The 20371-nt window shown below is 42.2% G+C and overlaps 3 protein-coding genes across 4 annotated transcripts in view; 2 read left to right on the top strand and 1 right to left on the bottom strand.

Annotated features, from left to right (window-relative positions):
- The first annotated feature begins 762 nt into the window (after positions 1-762).
- Positions 763-3479, top strand: LOC120824389 (uncharacterized). Its single transcript, XM_040185207.2, has 3 exons — positions 763-1598; positions 2206-2310; positions 2728-3479. The coding sequence occupies exons 1-3, from the start codon at positions 875-877 to the stop codon at positions 2823-2825; spliced, it is 927 nt and encodes a 308-aa protein (XP_040041141.2). The 5' UTR covers positions 763-874; the 3' UTR covers positions 2826-3479.
- Positions 3480-3937: 458 nt separating this feature from the next.
- The window catches only part of psmd1 (proteasome 26S subunit, non-ATPase 1), a 28928-nt gene continuing 12494 nt past the window's right edge, over positions 3938-20371 (top strand). The window contains exons 1-16 of the mRNA XM_078108301.1: positions 3938-4256; positions 4999-5042; positions 5433-5506; positions 5925-6094; positions 6301-6509; positions 6748-6891; positions 7478-7704; positions 7935-7995; positions 8130-8258; positions 8359-8447; positions 8561-8639; positions 8738-8911; positions 9060-9171; positions 9434-9630; positions 10184-10279; positions 10636-10700. Of these exons, the coding sequence (XP_077964427.1) occupies positions 3941-4256; positions 4999-5042; positions 5433-5506; positions 5925-6094; positions 6301-6509; positions 6748-6891; positions 7478-7704; positions 7935-7995; positions 8130-8258; positions 8359-8447; positions 8561-8639; positions 8738-8911; positions 9060-9171; positions 9434-9630; positions 10184-10279; positions 10636-10700 (2186 nt within the window). The 5' untranslated portion in view covers positions 3938-3940. The remainder of the gene's footprint in view (positions 4257-4998; positions 5043-5432; positions 5507-5924; positions 6095-6300; positions 6510-6747; positions 6892-7477; positions 7705-7934; positions 7996-8129; positions 8259-8358; positions 8448-8560; positions 8640-8737; positions 8912-9059; positions 9172-9433; positions 9631-10183; positions 10280-10635; positions 10701-20371) is intronic.
- htr2b (5-hydroxytryptamine (serotonin) receptor 2B, G protein-coupled) lies at positions 11677-17463 on the bottom strand. 2 transcript variants are annotated; one of them, XM_040184297.2, is made up of 4 exons: positions 16954-17463; positions 15846-16467; positions 13600-13800; positions 11677-13245 (listed from the first exon to the last, which is right to left on the bottom strand). In XM_040184297.2, exons 2-4 carry the CDS (start codon positions 16105-16107, stop codon positions 12299-12301), a joined length of 1410 nt encoding a protein of 469 aa, XP_040040231.2. In that variant the 5' UTR covers positions 16108-16467; positions 16954-17463; the 3' UTR covers positions 11677-12298. The 2 variants fall into 2 exon arrangements, with proteins under 2 accessions (XP_040040231.2, XP_077964434.1); XM_078108308.1 differs by having other exon boundaries at positions 15846-16269; positions 16954-17318.

Below are 20371 nucleotides of genomic sequence, written 5' to 3'. Positions count from 1 at the left end.
GTGAGAGCGAAAGGCATTTTAAGCTTACAAAGAAGTCAGAAGTTGAGTGCTAATTGAAAGTTGAAAGTTAAAGCTTATGAATGTCCTCGCTTTGTTTCTTCTTTTCCTCGAAAAGACAAGAAGCATGTGAGATGGTTTGTTCTCAGGAGTATATTTTGTTTTTTCCAGGTATCCTACTATTGTGAATATTTATTCTCTGTAAAATATATGGGAATGAGATTTTTGTCTGTTTCACATGTAAAGACTATATGTGTATGGCATTATATTCCCTTTAAAGCATATTCCACTCAACAGGGTGATCTCACAGGAAAAAAATGCAGTGCTTCCACATTATGCTTCTATACAATTGTTCTAATTTTTTTCTGGTAGCTAAATGACCCTCCAGTTTTCATGGAGAATTTGGTAGATTTGTTTGGTTTTGTAGGTGGTTTGGGGCTTTGGTGAGTCCCTTTCATCCATCCATCTCTGAAGGGTCTGGGGATTCCTCAAAAATTTCCAATATGGACCTTTTCTGTTTCGAATATGATCGCTAAAAGAAAAGAAACATTTGTAGTTACTATATCTGAATAACAACCTCCCATAAATCCTCGTTAAACATTTGATATAAATCGTTTCAAACTATTTTTCATAGTTAGTTTACTCATGCGTTCAAGTCTAATCTCGTTTAAACTACAGTACACGCTGACTTTACCGTAGGCCCCTCCCACCGCATGGACCGGCCAATAGACAGCGACGCTGACTCTTTCGGCCCCACCCCCTCCCTCACAGGCGCTCCACGGTGACCGTGGGGACGTTTCCCAAGTAGGTGTCAGCGAAACGGCTTTTGCGGCTCTTCGTAAACCAGACGGATCTGCGCAGAAGTATTAGCGCCAGGATGGCAGCGTTCCTCGAGCCCACGCTGCCGGAGGAGGAGAGGGACTTTCACAAGGCGATGGCTTTGATCGGCGGCAAAGAGCGGATCTATCTGGTCAGTGATGCCTGTACCATTAAAGAGGAGGACGAGGACGCGGCGGTGTTGCAGGAGTTTATCCGGGAAATGTTTTACAACAGCAGCCCGGCGGACAGCAGGGGCGAAACCTCCATTTGCGGCATGCCAGGGGCTGTAAAAAGCCACGAAACCCCTCCGGTGGCGGGGCCCAGGGATCCCGGTGTCACCGCCTTCCCGGCGGAAGAGGACGGGGCGGACAAGGAGAAGCGGCCGAAGCGCGATGGCACCGCGCAGAGAACAGCAACAAGGGCGAACATTCACAGCCAAAAGCGAACCATAGACTCTCCCATTATCATATTCATCTTCAGACAGACATTTATCAACCGACCATCCAACCAATTGTGCTTGAAAGAGACGCTGAAGGACGTGAAGGCTCGCACGAAACGTGCCCAAATCGCCCGACCGGCTCTGATTGGATTAATACGCACAAGACTGGAGAGCGCAGAGACGCGACAGTGTGCGCTACTCCTGGAGCGCCAGATCCGCTCGGTGTTCCACAAACATTCACCAGAGACTATATGGGTCGGCAGTTTCATCCCGCGGACAGAGGCCAACCTGCTCAGCATCAAGAAAAACGCCTGCAAAGTTATATACTCGTCTCAAACCGCAGGTGTAATACCATTCATCAGCCACGCTCTTTTACCGGGCAGACCGTATGTGCTTCCTGCAAATGCTTTATGTTTTATAACGGGAATGTGTTTCATCTCGTTTGCTCAAGCACACGTCAGCAGCGTAGGTTTGTCAACTTGGAGTTTGAACCGTGGCGCGTCTAACCAGGCCACCCAGCAGATTTGATGATGCGTGACATATTGGATTTCTCCAAATAAGCGACAGATTTTTGACCCTTTTTTAAAAAGCTATTGAAGGGAAGCATACAGATATGACACAAGCCCCAAAACTCATTTAAATAGAGATAACCGATTACATTATAATACACCATAATACACCATAGAAGTAAATAAACAAATCTCGATATTGCATTGATTTCTTAGTAGACATATACACTTACGATACGATCATGGTAACTTCACTAATTAACACTGCACTCATTTCTGGCAAACACTGCAGTGATTTGAGTTAGTGGACTCCACTCAATCCACATGATTCACATTTTCCTTCCCAGCCTGCAAAGTCCCAGGAACAAAGGGAGCGTTCATGGAACGGCCGGGCCCTTAGATACGCTGCCAAATTGTTAAACGCTCATTATTGCCTTTCAGATAATACCGGGGATGGAAGGAACCAGCTTTTCTGGCCGTTCCGATGTTTGCTCTGGCCACGGAGAAGAGGCCGGGACACCAAATCCTCAACCAGCAGGCAACGAGGTATGCAGTGTCGTTCCAGAATTCAGCCTGTGCCATATAGGGACATTTCCATTTGCACATCATTCTTTCAACTTGTCTTTGCTTCATGCAATTTATACACTCACTTAGTTCAGGGATGCACAAGCCTGGCGCCTAAGCACCACATGGGCAAAAGCCATGGTGCAGGTTACAAGTCTATTAGATAGCATTACACATTTACTCTTCATGGGTTTGTCTTGGGGGGCGAAAAAAAGTGATGTATCAAAAAGAAAATCACAAAATTTATAGAATTACTTCCGTAATTAATGGCCCGTCAGATTGTCAATGCACACAACAGCACAAAGATCGAGCGCACATACGGGAATTCCACTGGAGCTAAATTATACCATGTAGATTTCCTATCACGTAACAATGCTTTCATGTTTGTTTGTTTTTCAGCTGACACTGGAAGTAAAGAAGAAGTCATCCCTCTGAAAATCGGTTTGTTGTCTGCTGGCCCTCATGTGAATGGAGACTCTGTTGGAGGAGACAGCTGATTTCAGAACACATGGCCTGCAGACAATCCTCTTTTAACTGTGAAGAAAGGGTTTGCCTTGTGGTACTAAAAAGCCTGACTACATGTGACAGTGTTTCTGTATAGTGGTCCATATTCCATGTTCTGAAGATATATTTAGCTAGTCAAATAGTTTCAGACGGTGAAACATACTTTTACTGTTTATGATTGGGGCTGATTCAAGTAACTATTTTTTATATGAACTATATTACATTATTTTACACCACTTTGAGGCCTAGAGAGAGATTTGTCTGATCCATGTTAAAACCCTCAGTATGGCTAGTGTTAAGCAGAAGTAGTCCTACCCCATCAACATGATGCACAGTTACATACGGGGCTGAATGGTCAATTGCTCATTGTGTGTCATTTGGAATTTACATCACCAAAGCACAACACCAACATAATCATAAAAAGCGTCCTAAGTAAGGTCCCGCTTTATTAATAGGGACCAAACACCTTATTGTTTTCAATGAAGCCAGTACTGTGAATCCTTTTCATGTTAATTTATTAGAATTAAGTGCCTTAGATGAGTGCTAATGACGAACGCATTATCTGCAATAGAAGTGGATGAAACCACGTTTCACTTTATACCTGTATGTGTTCGCTATTCATTTGTAAATAAAAGCATATAAACTTTTCTGAGTGTACAGCTCTCTCTATATTGAATGTCGCTGTCAATTATTTTAGAAGTATGTGGACATTTGGTTGCAGACTCAGTAATTGACACTGCTCTGTCATATGTCTAATATTACTGAAATAACCATAATTTAACTTCGATTTCAGTAAACCTGTCATGGATCCATGCGGAAAACGTAGATTCACGATAAACCATCTACTTATTTTTTTACTGTGCTGATTTTACGGCACACTAGTTGCGTATAACGCTTAGATCTGCATACCTTCTGAAAACTGCATCAGACGCGGTAGCGTCAACAACCCTCCACATATAATTGACTTCTACTAACAGCAGTCACCTATTGCGCCTTTCCGTGCCAAATTCAACTGATAGACCACCTGTACAATGGCCAGTCCAAATGTAATAGTTTGCGCTACCTTTACTTTACCTCCATATTTATTTTTAAGTACAATAGATACGACATGGCAGTATTCGATATGCTTCAGGCAATAGATATTGATCAGACCAAGCAGCATAGAATAATAATGTTATACATCTGCGTTTTAATCAGGCGTAAAAGAGGCCAGCCAACGCTGAGGGCCTCAGGAAGAGGACTTGCGGCATCGGACAAAAAGAAGATAGCAGAGTCCGCGATTGTTTCCACTGTTGTTCATTTTCAGACACGTCAAATCGTTTCTGCTCATTATCTTGCCGGGAAGTTGCACGGTATTCCACCTTCAGAACCAGGATCGTGGGGCTTAGGAGGGAATAAAGAGCCAATCATGATAACATCTGCCGGTAAGTCATAGAAAATGCTTTTATTTTGCTAGCCGCAACTTCAGCTAGCCGCCATTGATTTAGCTGAGTCACAGAGCTAATGTAGCGGTTGTCAGTCAGATGTTAACCAGCTATAGCTTATAAATACACCACCAGGAGGGGAAAACACCTGCAAATGTGACTTTGGTAAATCTAGGCGACTGTTTGGACTACTCAACACCGTTTTAAATATACAAATTCGAGGTAAATTAAGGTAACGTCGATGCTAACAGTCAAGTCATCAGTAGCACGGACTGTACAGGATTGTAGCTCCTCAGTTTTGATGAGACGGTGTTTATGTTTTTAGAGAAGGGAAAGAATGAAAATAATTCCTCAAAGAAACACGTGCTATCATTCATTGTATCCTTTGTATTATTGTTCCTTTCACCGTAACTGTCGATAACTGTCAGTGTTGTTCAGCATTAAAAACTAATCTGAATTTCTTTTCAATTGTGGATATTTAATCTGATGGAGTCAAATTAGTAAACATAGTATTTCAATAATTCCCCTTGAATATCAAATATATGGTTTATGAGACAACTTTTGATTAAATGCTTCTGACACCGTATGTACGTAACAATACTTAGGGACATTAACTGGATTTTATCCCATCATGTAATATGTTAACCTTTTGTAATTACCCATACTGCATTTGATATTTAAAATGAATACTTGCAATAAAATGTTAACAAGTAATGGATATTGTTTATTAATTTTTTTTAAGCTGGAATTATTTCCCTCCTGGATGAGGAGGAGCCACAACTCAAGGTAAGATCTGGTTGCGGAGTGCCTGAAGATGGCAACCTGGGATGATCTAATGTTCAATCATATCATGTCCAACAGGAATAAAGGGATTACATCTGAATCTGTTTTTTACTTTTTTGTAAAAGCAGAGACGTTGGGACACAAAGAGCAATGATAAACTCCCAAACTCCCAAAGGTGGATCCTGGAGGTTTCGTTAAATGTTTGGAGTGGCACTCTATTTGCTCTCTATTTGCTCTCTATATACTCGTTTTTTAAAGTGGCATATACTGCATAAATAGCTTGTAGGGGGTTTAATTGATCTGTCGGTCCTCCAAGTGCATTAATAGGTGTGACTTAAAATGTGTGATGGGCAAGTTAAAAGCACACACCAACTTCTTTTGTTTCTCTTGCAGGAGTTTGCGCTGCAGAAGCTAGATGCCATTGTGAATGACTTCTGGGCTGAGATTTCAGGATCTGTTGATAAAATGTAAGTATTACTATTGATGAGCAATTGATACGATGACGTAATCTGACATTAAAATATTACACCAGTCAGCAATAACTTAAATTCTTAGTTTTATTCTTTAAATATCTGCTGTTGGGAGAAATATTTACACATTTAACAATTTTTATTTTGCGAGCTAACTGTGTCTTCCAATCGCAAATTGCAAACTGACTATTCTTTCAGTGTTTATGGCCGACTAGAACTTTTCTTTAAGCTGATCTCAACAATGTCCTTGCTTTGGTTTCTTCTTTTTTTTTTTTTTTTGCTAGTCAAAATGTTTCTGTCAGACAGAGAAATATGATTTAGTAGTGATCATTAACATTTTTAATGGTTATCTTAAAAGATTGCTTTTCAGGTCAGTATTTTCAGTCCTTTATAACAATCTGTGTTCTACTCACAGCGAGGTCCTTTATGAGGATGAGACCTTTCGGAGCAGAGCATTTGCTGCCCTTGTGGCCTCCAAGGTTTTCTACCACCTCGGAGCGTTTGAGGAGTCTCTGAACTATGCTCTCGGTGCTGGAGATCTCTTCAATGTCACAGATGATTCAGAATATGTGGAGACCATTATTGGTAAGTAATCAAGCAAAAACACTTCATCATTTACAAAACTTCTTTGCTACTCTTATGATATTGTGACCTGTCTGTTGTTTGGATGCTGCATTGATCCTCATACTCTAGGCAGTGTGCATAATATAGAGAGACAAATGAATGACTCTCGTATTGAGATTTAGAGTTTAACTCCTTCATTTAATTATTTTTTTATTTGCTTTTTTTAGCCAAATGCATAGATCACTACACCAAGCTCAGGGTGGAGAATGCAGAGCTGCCAGAGGAAGAAGAGAAGAAGAGCATTGACCCCCGCCTTGAGGGCATTGTAAACAAAATGTTCCTACGTTGCCTAGATGATCACAAGTACAAGCAGGCCATTGGCATTGCCCTGGAGACTAGGAGACTTGACATGTTTGAGAACACCATCTTAGAATCAGTAAGTCCCTGCTGTCCTTTACAGCTGATTTTGAGATTTTCTTGGAGCCTTTTTGCTGACGTGGCATGAAAACTTTGTTGCAATTGTGACAATCACTTTATTCAAATACAGTAACGTCTGTCATACACATGTTGACTCATTTTACAGTAAAGGACATGTTTTAACTATTTTTATTATACAGAATGATTTCATGAAACTGATGAAACTAATCATTTTCACCGTGCTTCTCATCATGCAGAGCGACGTGAGTGGCCTCCTTGCATACAGCCTGAAGGTGTGCATGTCCCTGATGCAGAACAAGAAGTTCCGCAACGAGGTGCTGCGGGTGCTGGTCAAGCTCTATATGAACTTGGACAAGCCTGATTTCATCAATGTCTGTCAGGTAACAATCACATCCTCCTAATACACTTTTTACATAATTTCCATGACCAACCCCTCTGTTATAAATACATAAACAGATTGGTAATTAATGTGACAAAGTGTATTTTTTATCACTTTAGTATGAGATTTATGTCCAAATCTTCTGAATTCAACCCGAACCCTGATACTTTTAGAACAGTTTCTTTCTGCTTTTTTTTTAATGGTTAATTATCACTATATTAATTTTGGGACATTCATCCCTAATAAGTTGTCTGGAAATTTCTTCTTCTTCAATATGTTCTTCAACATGTGGTGCTCTTGGTGTTGTTCAAATGCAGCTTTGGATATTTACTCCTATAATATTTACTTAGTTGCCAATTTATTAACTAGCTAAAACTAATACCGTGTAAGAAAACAGTCCTGGATATTCTGTAGTTTGGCAGGAGTTCTGCTTCATACTCTATTTTACATCTCATGTCTTTGCTTTGAATCTTTGTGTGAGTTACACATAAAGAAATCATGTACACAATCACAGAACCTGATTTTACAAAAAGGGGATCTGAATCTGAAAATATCTTTCTAATCACCGTTTCTCCTCACCTCCCTAGTGCCTGATATTCCTGGATGACCCACAAGCCGTGAGTGACATCCTGGAGAAGCTAGTGAAGGAGGACAACCTGCTGATGGCCTATCAGATCTGCTTTGACCTGTATGAGAGCGCCAGCCAGCAGTTCCTCTCCTCAGTCATCCAGAACTTGCACACTGTTGGAACACCCATCCCTTCGGTCCCTGGCTCTACAAATACGGGTACTGTGCCCACGCCCGACAAAGACAGGTGGGTAGAAGAAAGGCACATTAATATGTTCTCAAAGGTGTAGGTTTCTTTACAGCGAGGGGTTTGGAATTAAGTTTTATGAAATCTGATTTCCTCATGGCTACGATATGCTAAGAAAGTAAACAAAACCCCAATGTTTCTAAGCATGGCAGGAAAATATTCAAATATTCATATGCTCATTTTAGTCAAATTGTTTCCAATGATAAAAGGATTGTTTTGTGTCTTTACAGTGATGCGATGGAGACTGATGACAAGGCGGGCAGCTCCCCTGCTGGAAAGCCAGTAGAATTGGTACGCTCTTAAGAAAAGAAAAAATCACCAGTTCCTGGTCATTTTTCTTTGTTTAAAAAAAAAAAAAAAAGAAAGAAAGAAGCAATTTTGGTTTGGTTGATAGGTCATTGTTTTGATTCTCTGTGCTATTGTAGAAAGATGAGCCCAAAGACCAGAATGCCAAGATGATCAAAATCCTTAGCGGGGAGATGGCCATTGAGCTGCACTTGCAGTTCCTAATCCGAAATAACAACACAGATCTAATGATCCTCAAAAACACAAAGGTAATGTATGCTAGGGACAAGATGAGTGGATAACAGCACACAAAGAAACAAGCTGTTGGTTAAATGGTCTCTCTTCTTTCTTTTCTCTCCATTATTCCAGGATGCAGTTCGAAATTCGGTGTGTCACACAGCCACAGTAATAGCCAACTCTTTTATGCACACGGGAACCACAAGTGACCAGTTCCTCAGGTACTTCTGCTAACAGAACCTAAGTGTATATTTCATAGATTGCACATCCAGACGTAGAGAAACTCAACTTACTTAACCTGACATTTGATCAATGGTTTTGTTTGACCTTGTAGAGAAAACCTGGAATGGCTTGCAAGAGCCACAAACTGGGCAAAGTTCACAGCTACAGCAAGTCTCGGTGTCATCCACAAGGTAAATGATCTCACCATGATTCGTATGTTACAGCAAATACAAGAACATCGAATTCCGTTCCAGATTTCAATTTGAACATAATGTGCTGTGCTTTTCAGGGCCATGAGAAGGAGGCTCTCCAGTTAATGGCCACCTACTTGCCCAAGGACACCTCCCCTGGCTCTGCTTACCAGGAGGGAGGAGGCTTGTATGCTCTGGGACTCATTCACGCCAACCATGGAGGAGACATCATTGACTACCTGCTCAGCCAGCTCAAGAACGCCAGCAACGATGTTGGTTTATTTTACATTTACTTGAGATCAAAAGCCTCAGCTAGATATTTCGTAGCTGAGACCACCAGCTAGCTTAAGACTCTGTTTGAGGTGGTTTATTAATATTTCAGTCTTCCATCTCTCATGCTCTTCTTCTTCCGTTTCACAGATTGTCCGTCATGGTGGCGCCCTTGGTCTAGGTCTGGCCGCGTTAGGAACAGCCAGGCAGGATGTTTACGACCTTCTGAAGTCCAACCTGTACCAGGATGATGCAGTTACTGGTGTGTGAGCCTCTTTGATCCTCGCCACTCTGCTTATAAACATAATCCTCTCATTCCAAAAGACACAAATCATTCGTATTACGATTCAGGTTTGCCTCAAACAAATACAGAAAAACATGTGTCCACTGCAAACCTTATCTGTTCCGATGTCTCTGATATGCTGTAAAATATAATTTAGTTCTTGGTGTTTGTAAACCATCAGTTGATCACGTAAAGGAAAAAAACAAACCAATCATGCTGAAAACCTTGTGTAACCCCTCAGGTGAAGCCGCGGGCCTGGCCCTGGGTCTGGTCATGCTGGGCTCCAAGTCGGCACAGGCCATCGAGGACATGGTGGGCTATGCTCAGGAGACGCAGCACGAGAAGATCTTGCGTGGTCTGGCTGTGGGAATTGCCATGGTCATGTACGGACGCATGGAGGAGGCTGATACCCTCATTGAAAGCCTCTGTAGAGACAAGGTACTGAAAAGTCTCCAGAAAGGATCAAGGGAAATGTATTGTCCTAATGCACAATTAAACAAGCAGGGGCCGGTATATTACCGCGGTCTGTTTTCATCATAAGCATTATACGGTATGTAAACTGCAGCAACAACAATATAGTACACCATGAAGTCAAAGTATTTCTATTTTTCCACAATGATTGAGGTGCTTTTACATTTTTTTTTTTTTTTTTTTCTTTCTTTTTTTTTGAGGCCTTACTGCGGTTTATCCAAATATCACAATACACACGGATTGGCACAAGCTTGATCAATCCTAGAGAATGAGATGAGGAACGTATAGAAATAGTCCGTGTCTTACCAGATCATTGCTCTTCATAGAATCCTGGGCTGCAATGTTTACTTCCGATGTGTGATATATTGCGTCCTGCACGTCAAGTGTGCCATTTCGTGTCGCACGCGAGGCTCTGCCAGGTGTCCTTTGATAGGAGCTAGAGGTGTGCAGTGGCTCAAACTTTGTTGATCCTAGTTGTGGCTCCATTCACATGTCTCAAAGCTCTGCTTTCCTTCACTAGGACCCCATCCTGCGTCGCTCTGGTATGTACACCGTGGGCATGGCCTACTGCGGCTCCGGCAACAACAAGGCCATCCGACGCCTGCTACATGTCGCCGTAAGTGTTTGTTTGGCCCTAATTAACATCAAGTCATTTCACCCAGGGAAGATGTTGATACGAGATTATGATTGTTTAAGTAAAGCAAACTATCTTCTGTTGGGAGTGAAGTTGTGATGCATATTTGAAATGACACTTCAGTGGTGTACTGTTTGCGCCTGAATATACTGTGAGACTTCAGGGGTGTGAAAGACCTGTTGTCCTGTAGGGGGCACATTATACAAGCTTAAACCGTTGTCCTCACATCTTTAAGTACAAGGGAGCCACATCGTTAAAGTTGGCTGGCTAGTTGCAGGAGTTGTTCATTTCCCCGTATCATCTTTGATCATTGGAGTTCTTTCCCTCTCTTAATTAAGGTGAGTGACGTGAATGATGACGTCAGAAGGGCTGCTGTGGAGTCCATTGGCTTCATCTTGTTTAGGTAAGGACCACATTAAGTAGCTCAAACGCTCCTAATCTCACATGCACCAGAGGCCTTTCTCAAAGTACCATTGTGCTTTTCTTTTGTGAACCATTGCAATCCTCTTGCAGTGTTTATTTATTTATTATATATAATTTTATGGAAGGTATTCCCGTTCAATATTTCCCCTACGTTTACAACTGTAGGGAGGGGGGTAGTAGCGCAGAGAACAGTTCGGTCACCTGGGTGGGGGTAGTCAGTCTGCTGGTGTGAGCACCACGTGCACCAATATGTCTATGTTGAGTATGTGCGCATGTGTCTGTGCGGAACTGCCGTGCGTGGGAGAAGAAAATTATGTATTTTTCATTCCAGACTCTTAAAGAGGGGGTGGGGGGATTTCAGGGAGGGAGGGGCGCCCTCCTGTTATAATGGTGGGGGGGGAAACACTGCCGTTGGACGTACTGTCACTCACTCACACACGCTCTTCCCAGGCTGTTTGTAGTGGGTTTTACCACTCAGACCAGAGCAGGGTTGAACACGCTGCATAGACACAAATATCAGGGTCTCCATTTTAAGCCTCAAAGTTGTTAAGCGTTGTCCAAATCTCAAATTTCGCCACATTGAGCAAATATTGTTTTATATATTTTATTGGATTTATTTTTTGCTATTGAAACTATTCTGCATTTAGATGTCCTCTGAATTCCGCCTTAGAGAAAGAGCTACAAGACGTTGCTGTTAAGCATAAAGGGACTGTAAAACCATTTTTTTTTTTCTTTTTTTTTAAAGCTCCGTTCACTGTCTTACTTGCAGGTGTTCTGGTATTTACATATTTGCTAACCTTTTTTTTCCGTGTGGCAACACAGAACATTTTTTGTTTCTGTATCTGGATTTTGTACATACATACTGTATGTAACATTTTTTTATTTGAACATAAAAAATCGAAACATATTGAAACAGCAGCCTGCAGTACACATACATGAGTGCTTCTCAAAAGTCCAGCAAACAATTAGTTTATTGTCAACATGTAGCATGTAAGCACGTATCCGAGATGGTTAAAAGCATAAATAGCCCAACTAGACGGGAACAGCATATGGAAACATCGTGTGTGTATTCACACCGAACTCATTCCTAACATTTGTCTGGTAGCCACATCTTTGTCTAAATTTGATCTTTTTATACTCCTTGTTCGCCTAGTTGACCTGTTACAGGTCATCACAAAGTTGTTTTTTTTAACCTTTGACAACTCAAACTCCTCTGGTACGCTACACGTAGTCTTGGAGAATTCATTGGACCATTGGACCTGTGGACATATTCAGACATATTCAGTCCATTTTTACTGTTTATTGTGTTTCTGAAATGATTTTAATGAAAATGTTGCAGTATTTTGCATTTTGTTAAACAACTCTACAATGATAATCATCAGCATGACTTGGATGTCGTTGCGGTGTTGTGTGCAGTAAGAACCGACATTATCTGTCAATCAAATTGGTAGTAAAAGCAGATTGAGAATCATGCATTTTGAATGTTTGCTATTAAAAAGATAAAAAGGACACTCTACAATTGGATGCATTTTAAAGTGCTCCCTTTTTTAAAAATTGGATTCATTTTTTCAGGCTTTGCTATACGCAGCTATCATGTTCTTCCGGCTTGCCATCTTCACATTCGGTCAGAAGCACTGTGTCCAGCAACACGCCACTGGGGGCCTGCGCGGGGGTTTGCCGGCTCTGGTAGCTAACCGCTCCGATGCCGTTCTTCATTCCACGCTTCATGATCCGTTTAGAGTTTTCTGCCACAGAAGAGCTGAATGAAATCCGCGTAAGGGTCCAATCGGCATTTGACGCCCTGTGGCGCCTCCCCGGGCCATAGCTGGTGGTGCTCTCGTAATCACAGGTCATGTAGCGTGTGAACGCCTGCCTGAAAGTCTTGTTAAACAGAGTGTAGACTAAGGGGTTGATGCCCGACGACACGTAGCCCACCCAAACAAAGATCTCCATGAGGCGGGCCATCACATGGACATCGCAGCTGGTGCACAGCACGGAGGTGATGTTGGTGATGAAGAAGGGGCACCACATGACTACAAACAGGAGGAAGACGATGCCCAGCACCTTGGAGGCGCGCTGCTCGTTGCTCAGAGTCTGCATCGACTTCTTGCCGATTGTCGACATTCTCCGGAAGGATGTTTCGTCTCCCGTCGGAGAGCTGTTTCCGTCCACGTAGGTTTTGTCTTGCGTCCGGGGAAGTCTCCTCTCCTGGTTGTGAAGCTGCCCCCATTGAGGCGGCGATCTGGCCTCTTCCCTTTGAAAGACCGTGGAGACTGTCGGGGAGCTGAAGCGCTGAGTCACCCGTGACCTCAGCAAATAGACCTTTTTGCGCAGCACGCGGACAGTGAGTAGGTAGATGACCATCATGATTGTCAGAGGGACGAAGAATGCCGCCATGGAGCCAAACATGATGAACTCGTGGAAGGTGTCTGTTTTCAGCATGCATGTGTGGTTACTGTTGAAGGTGATGTTGTTGGGGAGGTGGTTGTTCTTAAGCCCCTTAATTGGAATTGGGATTGCAATACCTGGAAAATGGCGACAACAACAGTTAGTATTTATGAATATTCACAATTTACCTTTTGTGATATTGATTAATTATCTCCTTATTTCTGTTAGATATATGTTCAATTAAGGGACAGTTTGGGGAATAATGATTCTTCTGAATATGAACAACAGCAGAACCTATTTACTCCGATCTAAAACGTACATTTTGAAAGCTGTCCTTTTACCGAAGCTGCACCCAATCAGCCACGACCACCGCGCAGCTTGCTCGGGATGCACGGGCCACAATGCAAACTCCAGTTTTCAATGAGTTGTGAATGGGTTCCGAAATTAACGGCTAAATTCACTGCTGCTGTATAACGAGTTGTTATGCTTACAAATAGATATGAGCCACACGAGTGCAATCTTCACCATCGCTTTGGTTCTCGACTTGTACTGGCTGTGTTGGATGGGCTTCTTGATGGCGATGTAGCGATCCAGCGAAATGGCGCATAAGTGCATGATTGATGCGGTTGAGAAAAGCACGTCTAGGAACAGCCAAATGGGGCAGAGGGGCTCCGGGAGAGGCCAGTCCGAATCTGAAGAAAGACGAGAAGGAAAAAGCGTTAATCACTCCCGATCAGCTGTCTTTTTAAAAAACAATTGTACATCCCTTATCTGTAGTTGTGTCCCTACAATCAGTATCTCGCTGCGATGTACTTGTGTAGTACAGTTTAATTCCAAAAGTATTTTTTTGTCCCGCACACCCCATTAGTTATGGGAGACCGCGAGGGATTAGAAGTAGCACTCATGCAAAAGATTGGTGTTTGTTTATCTCTGAGAGGAATGACTTTACTGGAAAAAGTAGGGTTCACCGACTGTTTATGGAGCTCTGAGCTCTTTATGTAGATGTGCCGGAGGCTGTGCTCAACAGTAGTGTTTATTTTCAGTTCCAGGCATAAAATTGGCAAGTAGCTGTTCTGGCATTTGTCCTGTCGCACGTTGACACTGTCGGAAATATTCCTTTGCATAATTGTCTTTGGTTATGCCGCCCTCCCCTTCTTTTCCTTACACCACTTTCTAGTTACAATTGGAATTTCTGAGTCAGATTTGATTTAGATTTCATCTGGAAGGCTTATTCCCAGACAAAGATTTCACAAAACACGTATCGGAGATGTACAATCAGTAGATCGTTTAGTCCCAGAACAACAAGTGTACATTACAAGGTCCAGGTAACCGTACGAGGAAGATGTTTCTAATTAATTGGATTAGGAAAGGTCGATGGGTTGAGTCCTTTGGTTGTCCCTCTGCAATGGGCCCGCGCTCTGTTTTTAGTGTTGCATTGTAAGGAAACAACATTTTCTTATTGGTTTAACTTTACTTAAGTCTTCGATTGTTTCAGGGGGGCAGGAGATGTCCAGCAGTCTCTGATTACACAAGGCCGTGTTCAGTACATATGTATTCATCTCATTGCATGTTTTTTGTTACATTTGTTGTTGTTTTTTAAAACCTTCTTGTATTTGCATTGGATTTTTTGGGGGATCCAGAGGTGGGTGTCTGCTGAAAACATTCTCCCCGCTGTGTGCTCTTATTTGTGGCTTGTGTTTAATGAACCAAAACCCATTACTGTATAAACACATTGCAGAAAAAAAGCATCTGGCCCACAGAACATTCACGAGAATGGAGCGGTAGAAAAAAAAAAGGGTTTAATTAATATGGCATGCATGAATGCTTTCTCAACTTTGCTGCTCTGATTATCAACCTAAGGATTCGTTTTTTCCATTGGGGCTTAAGATAAACCCTTTGATCCCAATGTGGACGGCGTAGAGGCAGATGCATCACCAACGTGGATGCAAAAGTAGATGATTGGAATTGTCTTTATTCATGTAGCCTCTGCAATCGGAAGAGATGAAAGCAGCACCTGTGAACAGGCGTGTGAAGGACCTTACAGAGCAATGCAACCCGTTCTCATGCAAAACGCAGGGTCAGGGTCCTTTGTCACGCTGTACTCCGCGTGTGTGAGAGAGACAGAATTGTGACCGGGTCCATTGCCCCTGTGTTGAATTATTGGAGCGCTTGACCACAGTTCTGTGTTGTGCATTTGAGGTAATATGTCGTGATTAGAAGTCTAAATTGGTTCCAGTGCAGCCGTGTGCACACGGCACTATCACAAGAATTAAAATAAAAGCCTTTTTATTTCTCTGGGTAATGATCCCAGCGACCAGTAGTGCGGCCCAAGCTGTGCAACTGCCACCAAAGCGTTGCCAGAGGAAGTTGCATGTTTATTTTCCATTATCTCTTGTTATGCTACATCTGGAATAATTTGTTTATTGATGGTAGAGATTGTATCTAGTGTTGCTCACAAACTATTTTTATCCTCTCATGTTGCCAGCAAGTATGCTCGCCTGTTGCCCTTTGGTTAAATGCAGTTTTTCAATATCATTTAAGGACTCGTCCCCCACATACTTAAATCCTTGCTGTTTTTTATGGTAATAGTAATAACGGGTATTGTAGGTCTATTAGAATGATGTCAAATTGATGAATTGATGTTTCTCCAGGTAGAGTCCAGTATGTATTGCTCTTTATCTGCACAGGTCTGTTACAGAGATGAAATGAAAGGCATCAGCCCCCGTGTTAAACTTACCGTACAAAACAGTGACGAGGGCGATGGGCATCACGAGGAGTCCCACCAACAGATCAGCCACCGCAAGCGACATTAGAAAGTAGTTGGTGGCGTTCTGCAGCTTTTTTTCAAGGGACACGGCCAAGATGACCAGGATGTTTCCCCCAATAGTGGGGACAATGACCATGACGATGAGCAGGGCGGCCCATTGTAGCTTCCCCTCGGGCTCTTCCCCGGACTGTGAGCCGTTAGCCTGCAGAGTAGCAGCGGCGGCCTGAGACATGGTGCTGCGGAGGGCGCGGCAGGCCGTAGCGCGGGTCGGGGCTCTGATCCTTCTGCCGTTGGACACTCGGTCAGCATGGTCGCCGTGTCCCACGGGCAGGGACACGGCGTGGGGCGGGGCGGCTCGGGGTCAATGCACAGGGTGCTTCATCCCTTTGTTTCACTGTGCAGACCAAAAGAAGGAGCTCAAAAGGAGTATGGATCCACTGCTCGGAGGGACACAAAAAAAAAAAAAAAGGACCGGTCCACAGTATAAACTCCAGAGCCGGCAGTAATCCCCACTGGATTATGACTTCTGCTGTGAGATGTTAGCAGGGCTCCTCACTTTCCTGGGCTGCTGGTGCTGTTATCCACTGAGCCACTTAAAAGAACCAACGGTTTGGTTGTTAGTGTTCTGGGCGATGGTGTAACAAGGCGAGGTGTTGGTGACAAATCAGGAGGCGCTTTAGCATAATGCGGAAACTGTAACGGTCACCACGCTGAAAATACCTTTTGATGAAAAATAATTCTGAAATGCTTTTTGTAATCTAGGTTTTTAAATGATAATTTGTAAAGGAGCTTATAAAAAGATTCTATTTATAAATACAGTAAGTTAAAAACAATCATTTTTTATATGGAATTTGTACTATAATGTAACTTTTGAGGATAATGTATGAAAACGTTAATCAAAAATATTTTAAAAAACTCTGACTCTTTAACTGAAAGCTAATTACGTCTACAAGGATTTACACACAAATGGTAGTGGAAGCGTTCACAAGTATTAATAATAATACACAATAATATACAAAATCTACAAATAATATAACAAAACTGCCGCGTGACATGATGAATTTGCAAGGTTTCTTACCTTCTACTGAAGACATCTGATGTCCATTCAAGTCCCTCTTCGATGTTGAGTAACTCCCTGAGTATTCTTCCGTGCCGCTACGTCCTCACTTTCACGAACACTAAAGCAATATTTAGTTCTGGGAGCACAGTGCAGCATGAGGGCATGCGATGCATGTTAATCCTTTGTAGGGTTTTTTTCAGTTCCCCGATCCCATTATTACATTCCCGTCCTCCCCGAATATAGATCGTGACAGAGAATGCCCTCCCTCAGCGGTGAAAGCTAAATCTGTCTCTGCCTGAAGCGGTCCATGATGTGGAATTTGTTTTCTTTGCACACGTTGGAGGAACCCCCAGTCTTGCTCCGCATCACCTACCGCGATCATTGGTTTAAAACTTTCAGATGTCGAGGCGCCTCCGTCTCTCTCCCATTCCTACTCGCTGCGTCTTGTTCACAGCCTACGATCGACCCGCACTCCCTCCCCTCTTGTTCGCTCGCTCTCTCTCACTCCTCCCCCCCCCCTCTCCCCCCAGTCTTGCCTGTGAGTCGGACTCTGTATAAAGCAGATGAATGTCTTCATGCTGGCAGTGTGCCAGCGGTTCTGGGAGGTAATTTCGCTCAACGCGGCCGTCCCATATTTGTCACTTTCTCTCCGCCATTTGAAGCAAGCAGTGGGGGGGGTTAAGGTTGTGCATGGAGTTTGTAGTGGAAGGAGTCCTATGTGTTCTAAGGTGCTTGAAAATTGTACTTGAAATTTTTTATTTATTTATTTCACCCAGCATGAACTCATTTAGCGTGGGGAGTAATGTAAACCGCATACTATTTTCTTTTTGTAATTGAGGGCACATTTGTTTTTCCTCCTGATGTTTCAAAAGCAGCTTTCTTTCAGTGTGTTCTTGCGAGATGTTAAAAGATGATGGAATAGAATATCCTTCTAGTTTACACTAACCAGATGATGATTCTTCTCTAGAAAATGTGTGCGATTCTGCCAGTGACTCCCCCACATAGATCTGTGTCCCATTACGTCTCTCAGGAAGGGGGCGGTGTTCAGTCGAAACATAATTCGCTTACGGTGCAAATATCACGTCGCACGGTAGTCCCTGTACGGGCACCTTTCGGTCACCCCGGTGCCCCCCCACCTCCCACGGTCTCTCGCTCTTTCAGTCTCTTCATCTTTCAAACTGCTGTAACAATCGCCGGTGATTGTTGTTGTGACATTTCCATTTTAATTTGAACATTTTCGTTATTTAAAAAAAGAGTTCTGTTCTTCTCTCGTTTCCCTTTTGCCAGAAAATTTCAGTTATGTTTATTTTAAAAGCCACGCAGCCTCTTTGCTTTGTTAATACAACATTGTCCAGGTGCGTTCATTAATGCATTTGGGTGACCTGGTTGTAACACAGGAAGCCAGCTCATGAGATCTGTTCTTTAACAATTCAAGTGCATTAGTAACCACGACAATCACATTTCATGCGGCAGAATCAACCTGTAATATGTTTACCGCAGCTGTATTGTTAAAAAAAAAATTCTGCCTACCTTTCAATGCGTTTGTTGCTTCCCAGGGCAGAGGAAGTTATTAAGCTGCAGCTGTATCAGCCTCTGTCACTCACCATTATAAATGTCAGGCATGCACATATAAGCATACGGCCCATAAACCAGTCAAGTAAAAGCCTTGAGCCTTTTTGTAACAGTTTTAAGTAAATATTTCTAAATTGGCTCGTATGGCCAATAAATCACAGGAGCGACTTTGTGCACTGCTGGACGGTTCTTTGTCTACGAGTCAGGTTGAACCTGAAAAGGTTATTGGTTTCAAAGAAACGGTAATAGATTTAGTGAGATTCAAATGTGCCTGCAAGCCTTTGAGACCGTTACCTGTAATCTGTTTGGATTATATTGTCTCTTCTCTCTTTAAAAACCTCATTGCGAGGTCTTTTAAATCCATTTTGCATTATAAGGATATTTATCATCTTGAAATACAGATGTTATTGCTTCACTGTCCTTTCAGACTAAACCAATGCTGGATATTGATTTCTACTTTCCTTCCATCTATTCTTCCTAGATAATTAGCTTACGTTTTACTTTGAAAGGGGTGAGATAACTTTTAAAAAGGCAGCGTACTGCAGCGTTTTGCAAATTGTGTTTCAAACTGCTTTAGTCCAGTATTGACTTCAAAACGTATCCTGAACTAGCTCGCAGGGTCCTGCTTCATGTTTTTTTGTCCTAGAGGTTTTACATTTCGGTCCAGTCCAAACAGCCCCGAAGCGGAAATTGAAAGGTGATCTATATCTCCCATTGGTTGGCATTTTGTGATCTTGATCATCCCGCAGAGCTTTTAATTCCAGAGGGACTAGTGGAGATTATCCTCGGAGGACATGCCTGTCCGGTATGTCGAGGTTCAGGACTAAATGCAAACCTCCTTTTTTCAGGACTCGAATGAGGCCATTTATTAGTTAGAACGGAGGCTTAACCCAAATACCAGTGTGTTCCGTGTCCCCTTCTTATTGTACATTTAGCCAGCGCTATTAAGGGTGTGTTGAATGCAGACAGAGGGACTCCATCTGGGTCACCTTCTCTTCTTTCACTCTGAAGGACTCAATAAAATGGAGCTGTAATAATGTATTTAGTTTATACTGTTTTCTAGCTTGTGTTTGAAGTTTCCGATATAAAATATGAGCTAGTTAAAGCCTAAAAGTCTAATTAAAGTTTAATTTTGCCTACGAACTGACATTCGTTATTATTGATTTCTGTTAATAATTTGATGTATTAGTCTAACAATCTACGGCAACCTCTCCACATGCAATGACGTATTGTTGGCTCACTTTATACAATGTGACTTTTTTGTGAATTATGGAATGAAAACCACAGCGAATGTGTGTCCTTAACAGGATTGCTAGTATTTCCTATTATTGATAATCGCTCGCAATTACAACAAGACAGATTTCAGCCGACGAGTAATTCTAGCAGTTAATCGTCGGGCCAAAGCAGCGCTGCTGCTATGACTCTGTCATTAACACCTCCGTTCACAACAGTCTTGTTTATAAAATGGGTTACCTCATCCTTTTGCAATTTTTTTTATTTTATTTTACATAAAATATATCTGATGGACCAATTGAACAACACTCATAACACTAATGTATTTTAGTTAAGATCAGGAAAGCATTAGAGGATGATGTTGTGTTTTTATATGTCTTTGTAATATGTTTATTTTAACCATGTAAAGCGTCTGAGTACTTTGAAAAGCACTTTTTTGTTTTTTTTATCAAACTTTATGCTTCGAGTCCACTGAATCTTTGAAAGTTCACTGCATTTATTTTGCCGCTACAAGTTTGCCTACTTTGCCGATTCAGATTATTTTAATGCCAAATATGTTTCAACTTATAAACTATAATATATTACAAAAGGAGTACGTAGCCCATAATATATTACAAAGGAGACATTTCCT

The sequence above is a fragment of the Gasterosteus aculeatus genome, chromosome 8 (genome assembly GCF_964276395.1).
Source record: "Gasterosteus aculeatus chromosome 8, fGasAcu3.hap1.1, whole genome shotgun sequence".
Classification (NCBI taxonomy): Eukaryota; Metazoa; Chordata; class Actinopteri; order Perciformes; family Gasterosteidae; genus Gasterosteus; species Gasterosteus aculeatus.
Note: the sequence above shows the minus strand (reverse complement) of the source record. Positions and strands in the feature narration are given on the sequence as shown.

Excerpts from the sequence above, each read along its gene's own strand:
- htr2b (XM_040184297.2), bottom strand. The coding sequence starts at position 16,107 with ATGTCTCAGGCCGCCGCTGCTACTCTGCAGGCTAACGGCTCACAGTCC. Across the intron at positions 13,801-15,845 it reads CCTCGTCACTGTTTTGTACG|ATTCGGACTGGCCTCTCCCG; the intron begins GTAAGTTTAACA and ends GTCTTTCTTCAG. Across the intron at positions 13,246-13,599 it reads CGTGTGGCTCATATCTATTT|GTATTGCAATCCCAATTCCA; the intron begins GTAAGCATAACA and ends GCCATTTTCCAG.
- LOC120824389 (XM_040185207.2), top strand. The coding sequence starts at position 875 with ATGGCAGCGTTCCTCGAGCCCACGCTGCCGGAGGAGGAGAGGGACTTT. Across the intron at positions 1,599-2,205 it reads ATACTCGTCTCAAACCGCAG|ATAATACCGGGGATGGAAGG; the intron begins GTGTAATACCAT and ends ATTGCCTTTCAG. Across the intron at positions 2,311-2,727 it reads CTCAACCAGCAGGCAACGAG|CTGACACTGGAAGTAAAGAA; the intron begins GTATGCAGTGTC and ends TTTGTTTTTCAG.